This window comes from Coturnix japonica, chromosome 17 (genome assembly GCF_001577835.2).
Source record: "Coturnix japonica isolate 7356 chromosome 17, Coturnix japonica 2.1, whole genome shotgun sequence".
Classification (NCBI taxonomy): Eukaryota; Metazoa; Chordata; class Aves; order Galliformes; family Phasianidae; genus Coturnix; species Coturnix japonica.
In genome coordinates this window covers 3,808,551-3,815,987 of record NC_029532.1, presented here as the reverse complement: position 1 = coordinate 3,815,987, position 7,437 = coordinate 3,808,551, and the positions used below count along the sequence as shown (strand labels likewise).

The 7,437-nt window shown below is 48.3% G+C and overlaps 1 protein-coding gene across 21 annotated transcripts in view; it reads left to right on the top strand.

Moving 5' to 3' along the window:
* Positions 1-3,721: 3,721 nt before the first annotated feature.
* The window catches only part of DNM1 (dynamin 1), a 55,525-nt gene continuing 51,809 nt past the window's right edge, over positions 3,722-7,437 (top strand). For 15 of the 21 annotated variants that reach the window (XR_001558683.2, XR_001558678.2, XR_001558679.2 and 12 more), the window contains exon 1: positions 3,724-4,036. Coding sequence is in view for 13 of the 21 variants with exons in the window: in XM_015879117.2 (XP_015734603.1) it covers positions 3,876-4,036 (161 nt within the window). In the remaining 8 variants the exon portion in view is untranslated. Of the gene's footprint in view, positions 4,037-7,437 lie in introns of all 21 variants that reach the window. The other 6 variants (XM_015879118.2, XM_015879115.2, XM_015879124.2 and 3 more) reach the window with 2 other exon arrangements.

Below are 7,437 nucleotides of genomic sequence, written 5' to 3'. Positions count from 1 at the left end.
ATGGTCAGTTTCACAATCCTAGAGATACATGACATCTCCCTGTATTAACCAGATGCATAAAGGACAGGCATTGGGTTGTAGAAATGACCACAGCTCTGGGTAGCTTGGTGTTAATTGATTTATTTTGTGTATGCTTGTGTATATTTCTATAACCTAAGGGTTGTTTGGTTTTTTTAAAGTATTCTTGGTATGTAACGTTGACAGTGGCAGAAAATCAGACAGTTATAAGAATTAAAAGGTCAAGACAGGAAAATGACCCAGAAAGTACTCAACAATAAAGAGATGAGCCAACAACTGCATTATGCTTCTATATGATTAAATGGGGTTGTGACATTTCTTGGTAGATAAGGGCACAGACCATAGGAATGCTTTTCATTTAGGAGCTGGATTGCATTGTATATTCAGACATATTTTTGCTGGGCTACATGAATTTGTTCCAGGGAGCAGATCAGGCCTGCAGGTAATGAACCAGTTCCAGTTTACAGAACATGCCTGGACTGTGCAGTTGCACGTTTTAATTTTAACTCCAATGAAGAACTGCTGTGCAGTCCTTGCTGAAGCTGCACACTCACATTTTCAAGAGCAGTGATCTCAATTTCCCAGTGCCTATGAGAGGTACTAAAAAAATCTGTTGCCTACCATTTCCTCTGAAGCCTGCAGTATTATTACTCACCCATTTCACTAGGATATAAGCTCGTTCTCACTTCAGTATCTCAAAACCTACCAAACTCCTCAAAGAAAAAAGCATATGGAGCTATGAAGTACTTTTTTTTTCCTCCTCCTTTTGGAGACTATCCATTGAAACCATAAATAACGGGGTCAAGTTTCACCAGCCCTGCCCTCCAAGGCTGATAGTACTTAATGGAATTACTCTGTTTTCCATGTCTGTTTTATCTGTAGGAGGGTAACATTCACATACAGAAGAAGTAGCGCACAGTAATCCAAAGCAAAATGATCAGTGGGATATTTGTAACCACTCATCCTTCTATTGCTTCAGAAACCCTTCCTAGTATTTCTCCACTAGCAGGGCAGGCCCAAAGGATAGAAACGTATACACTACGTTTACCACTGTTTCACTCCAGGGCTAATTTGCTTCTCTTGGTTTCAAAAGGTAGGAGCTATTTTGTGTCACCTCACCAGATGTGTAAAGCACAGAGAGCTCAGCTTTGCTGCTCATTTGAACTCACATTGATATCCAGGCCTCTTTCCTAACAGACTACATAACAGTCAGCTTCTTTCCTTATATACATTCTGGCTTCTGTGGAGCTGTGTTGAAGACAAATCTTGCCCACAATCCATTCTCAGACCAGTTCAGCAAATTCCCTGCTTCAGAACGGAAGAAAAATAATCACCGTTATGTCCTGAAAGGAAAAGCACTGATCACAGCCCTGTGAGCTGGTTTGCTTTCAGATAGCTTTTCTAACCAATTAGAACACCAGAGAAACCATCTTTGTGAGACAGGTACAAGAGATCAGCAATGCTATAATGCTATAATCAGCATCATCACGCTATAATAGCATTTGAGCACCTATATAATACCTCTAAAATTAATATGAAGATACAACCACCCCTTCCAGGAGCACAGCTCAATTACTCTCACCTGTGCTCCCAGAGCTGACCCAACACTCACCTCAGCTGATTAATCAGAGGTTCAGGCTGTGATTACCAATCTCCCATACACCTCTATTTACAAACACTTCCCAAACAAATTTCTACCTGGAAAGAATGGAAACCGTGCAACACTTGCACTTCCAAGAAACAGTTTGCAAATGACTTGGAGAACTATCAGCTAATTGCATTCCATGGTTCTGCCTCTTTCTCATTTGACTGTGTTATTTTTGCAAGGACAAAAATCCTGTCTTCTTTCACAACCACTGCTGCTCTTCAGTATTTCCCTAATGGATGACCACATTGCTGTCTGTCTCCTACAGCTTGTACAGGCTGCTGTGTAAGTCATAGGCAGGAGGTATAACAGAATCTAAAGGCCTGTGTGTTCCTAACATCCTTACAGCTACGGCTCTTGCAGGAGAGAAAATGGAAGGTTTAGGACTGGGATTTTAAGTGCCTGCAGTTCCCATTTCCATCAATGGGAGGTGTAAGTTATCTAGAGCTTGCTGAAAATCGAGCCTCTCTATCTTCAGTGCTGTTTGGGTCTGACTGAGCTGCATAGCTACAACTGCTGCCGAAACACTTAAACAGACTCCATTATATTAACGAGTTCTTGTAGGAGTAACACTGCAGGCGCACACTGTACTCTTATTTCTCCCAGAGTGCAACTGCAAAGCTGAGGATGCAAGAACTTATTCTTTAAACCTCTGTAAGAGTTCCACTAATACTGAGATATATAATAACATTGATAATATTATCATGATATTGATAACACTGATCTCTCTGCTAAGAGATCTGTGCAAAATCCAGCAATATCACTGCATCACAAAAGCTGCAGTGGTCACAATCACACATCATTAATGTAATAGGAGCATTAGAGGCAGGTGTGGATTCATAGGGATGAGTGCAAGGGAAGGAAAAAAGTCAAGTCCCTATAAGCATTAATGAGGCAATAAGCATTGATGTCAGCAGGCAGCAAGAACAGGTGGATGGGAAATTGGTAATCACAGCCTGAACCTCTGATTAATCAGCTGAGGTGAGTGTGGGGTCAGCTCTGGGAGCACAGGTGGCAGTAATGGAGCTGTGCTCCCGGATGGGATGGAGCTCGACTCCACCTCCTCCAGACCTCATTTAAGGGCTGACCACCACTAAGGCAGCATCTCTTGGAGGCTGCTGCTTGGTGGAGGTTGCCTCAGCAGTTCCCAGCAGACTGAAGGCTTCCATATGGGTGAGTTTTTCCTGTAAGTAACCTTTTGGGTATTTACTACCATCTTTTCATTGCTGTCACTGTACAACAGGGTTCTCCAAAAGCGAAGAAGGATCTAGCAGGTGAATCTCAGAGCTGACAAGGCAGCCTTACCAACCAGCTCCTGGTGCCACTGCATCCAACAGAGGCCCAATCAAAGCAAGCAGCAGTGATAGGGCAGGTGTAAGATCAGTAGGAAAACTAGCAATAGGACCGTTGATTTCTAAGCAAACAGGTTAACAATGAAATATAACTAATACTAAGATAACAGCATCTATGTTGGAGGAGAATCATGTAGCTCTATAGGCATACAGGGATATGACTGAGTTGGAAGTCAATACTGGTCTGACTTTAAATAGAGCACCTAGGAGCACAGAAGCTTCAGATGACGCTAATTAGTCATCAAGGCTCATTAGCATAGCTATTGTATTACAGGATACTGTTGCAGTGGTGTAGTCAGGTAGTTTACCAGCAGTAAACTGAACCATGTGCTTAAACTTCAGGTTATGCCAACTTCTAGGAACAAAGCAATTTCCTTCTCATGGTTCTTTGTATAATGCTTTAAAGATCCGTGTGGTATGGAGTGCCCTAAACACCAGCTCTGACCCATAGAGGAAGGTGACATCGCTCTTTAAATGCCTGATGCCTTTTGGTCTTTGCTTTGACCTCTACAAAGGGGCAGCATCAACTTCTGCATTAAAACACATTAAGATAACAATTAAAACATTAACACGAATTGCACAGCTTGGAATCTATCGCAGGTTTCGGTGCTCCATCCCCCCGCTGTGAGTTCTGTGATGCAGCCCCTCACAAACTACAACTCCCATCGTGCAGAGCAGCGTCTGCAGCTTTAAAGCGCCCCACTGCGGCGGCTCGCACGGAGCAGAGCTGAGCTGAGCCCGGGCGGCGTCGAGCGGAGCGGAGCGGGCTGGAGCCCTGCGGCCGGGCGGGGAGGGTCGGTACCCGGCGCTGTTAGAGCTGAAGCGGGCGGTCAGAGGGAGAGAGGAGCCACGCCGCCACCATGGGGAACCGCGGGATGGAAGATCTGATCCCGCTGGTCAACCGGCTGCAGGACGCCTTCGCCGCCATCGGGCAGAACGCGAACCTCGACCTGCCGCAGATCGCTGTGGTCGGAGGGCAGAGCGCCGGCAAGAGCTCGGTGCTGGAGAATTTCGTCGGCAGGTAACGGAGCGGGGAGAGCTGCGGGCTGTGAGCGGAGCTGCGGGCGGTGCGTGCGGCACAGCCGCGGGGTGTGCGGGAGGGGCGGCACGGGAGAAGCCGCCGGGTGCTTGAGCGATGCGATGTGTGTGTGTATAGTGCGGTGTAGGGCACGGAGAGCGATGTGTGTGTGTATAGTGCGGTGTAGGGCACGGAGCTGCCGGCTGCACGCGGCGGAGCCGTTGGGCGCACGGGCGGTGCGGTGCATTGCGAGAGCCGCGGGGTGCGCGCAGTGCGGGGCGCTGCGGGGCGAGCAGGGGGAGGGATCCGCGGCGGAGCCCCCGGCATTGCCGCAGCTCGGGGCTGGAGGGAGCCCCCGTTACATAACGGAGCGGAACGGCCCCGAATCATCCCCCCACCCCCGGTCAGGTGCCCCCTCGGGTGTGCGTGAGGCTGAGGGTCGGTGTGATCCGCGTTGGGTGCCGCGTCTGGAGCTGCGGGAAGGACGTGCCCGCATCCCCGCTGCTACCATTTTGTGGCAGGCGATGCACCGCTGCCTTCCCTTCATGTGACCTTCGCATTCATCATCTGCAACTTGAGTCAATGGCAGCGCCGTGATCCGCTCCGACACACAACACCTGGGGAGGGGTTGTTCCTCAGCTGTGCTGACCTCCTTAATTAATTGCATTCAGCCATACGCAGGTTTAGCTATCAAGGTATTTTGTGATGCTGTAAGCAGCTTGCTGTTGCCTTGCCTGAAAGCAGCAGCTGCTGTGATACCTGCTCAATGCTTGCGTGGGCTTTTCTTTATCAGAAAGCTGTATTGATGACAATGGCTGTGGGATGCTGTTCTCCCACCATTCTCCTCTTTCTGTTTAAACATACAATACAGAACAGCTTGTGAGGGAGGTCTGCAGTGTGTACGAGTTGTTTGTTTACCTGCAAGCCCCCCAAATTCTGTTCCTGTGCCTCGAGCAGTGCTGCATACATGGGCTGAAGGCACAGGATTGTGCTTTCTCTGAGCCAGATACAGCAGGAGCAAGATTTGTTTAAGATACAGAAACACATCCAACATTTGGGATCCTTTCTGATCCTTCAGTCTATGCAATATCCCCCAGAGATCCTGGGAGTCCTGCAGGGAAGGACATTGCATGAATGCGTTTCACTGAGCCTCATGTCACCGGGATCCACCTTTTTGTTCACTAACCCAGACAAAAGTACAAATTCCTACCCATGAAGGGGAAGATTTGCAGCCCCACAGCTTACTGAAGGGGAGGAGGGGTCTCCTGGAGCATGTAAGCACAGCGGGTTCACCTGTTGGCTCTGCTGTTTTCATGCTTTCTAAGTACTGGCAGCCTGACCTCGTAAATCCTTTTTAGAGGATCTGTGCAGGCAGTGCTGCAGTGTGCTGGATGGCTGCAGGACTGCAGGAGGGTTTGTTGAGGGATGGTGGTTGGGGTGTGCTGCCCCTTTCTTTGAGGCTGAGAAAACATAATGGGGTCATGGTCATCTCCACTGGGATCAATGGGAGCTGGGGAGTGTCTGCCTGCTGGAGGGCAAGGGAATGAAATTGTGCTCCTGGTTTCCATTTTGTGGATGATTCCTGGCAGGACCTGTGGCCTCAGTGACCCGTCAGTCTCTCCAGCAGTGTGCTATGGTGGCTTATAGGGAATGCAGTAATGGTGGGTCCCCAGAGCAGGAGCTGTGTGAAGCTGTCCATAGCAAAGCGTATAAGGGAAATAATTAGGCTGGAAATTAAAATCATGTCGAAGGGAGGAGGTCCTTTTCCATTTGATAGCATTGAATGCTGCCTGGATTAGAGACTGGTAACGTGAGGCATCTTACACAGAATATATGTGTGTATGCTGCAAAACCTAAACCTTCTAGAATAGCACTGGGAGCCTGTAATGCATCGTGTTACTGTTTTGTGTAGGGTTGAAAAACACAAGCAGCAGCTATGGAAGAACAGAATAAGCATGGCTCCTCATTGTGCTAGTGGCGTGAGGAGGAACTGTGGCCTGCTGTGTACAAATGTCATTGTTAGTGTGGCCGTGGCATATGTCACATCTCCAGCCTGGTGCTGGGATGGTGGTGCAGCAGCTGCTCACTGCACGTGGAATTAGGGTGCTGATGAGCTGCTCAGAGTGCTCGGAGGTCTGCATGCAAACAGCAGCTGATGCAGTTGTGCTGCATGATGTGCTTGGTAGAGATGTTCAGTAGAGGGGCTGGGCTGGCTTTCCCCTCCATACCTGTCAAACTCATTCCAAATGATCAAGCTGTGTTCATGCAGCAGGACAACCTGCTGGTCCCTGTGCCAGCCCCAGGCTCTGGCTGTGCAGGACTTCAGCCCAGGGCTGCTGCTGACATCTTGCAGCAGCGCTGAATCCCACACATGCAAAGCCTCAAAGCACAGTGGAGTGTTGCTGACTGCAATCGGTGTTTACTTATGTATCTTCCCAAACAAATATCTTTTTTTCTTCCTGCACACGAAGGCTTCTTAGTTGCTGCTAATTACTCCTTCAGTGTCACTTATTCTGCTGCTAATGGATTATCCAACAATGCAGAGCCTGTGTTTATAATACCAGATGTCGACAAGGCAGCTATGTGTGCTTTTGCTGCCGGGGACTCAGCATGGTGGCTGCTGTAGCAGCTGATGGTGTTAAAATCACTGTAGGGATGAGAGAAGCTGTGCAGAAGCCAGCCAGGTGACACGTCTGTTTGCAGACTGCTTTATCCTGGGCCTCAGAACTGGTAGGAAGGTTAATCTGGTCATCTCTAGGCATTTGCTGCTGCTGTGGTTATGGGCTCAGGGGATAATTCGCATTGGAAGAGACCTCGGAGGGTCATTGAATCCATGCTTATGGTGTTGGTGCCTTCCTGCTGCATTGCTCCTTGTGGGGAGAACAAGGCACCTCTGACTTGTGCAGAACAGATGGCCTAAGGGGGCTGCAGGGAAGGCAGTGACTGTGAGCTGGGAACAGTGGGTGGAAGGACTTGAACGGAGGTGAAACCATCATGTTTCTGATGAAGGGATCCAAGCAGCGCCAACACTGTGAGGATTGAATCCATCAAATTAATTTGATCCCAGACCTGAGCATTCATCTCAGAAGCATCCTTCTCCCTTGCAATCTTATATACCCCTAACCAAATACCAACCCACCAGGCTTTGATGGTGTATGCTGAATTTGCTTATGGCTGTAAATTGCCTGGAAGGAAGTTGGCATTGCCAGAGTGGTGGTAGAGACTCTAATTGCAAGACATGTGTAATTATTGTATGATCTACGAGCTGGACAAATGCTGTTGCCTATTTGCAAGTTAAAACCATAGGCATTTCTTAGAAAATGACTTATTCAGAGCTGTAGAGCACAGTGTGAGAGCCAGGAGTAGGGCTCTGCTTTCAGGGAAATGCATCGTGGTCAAATAAT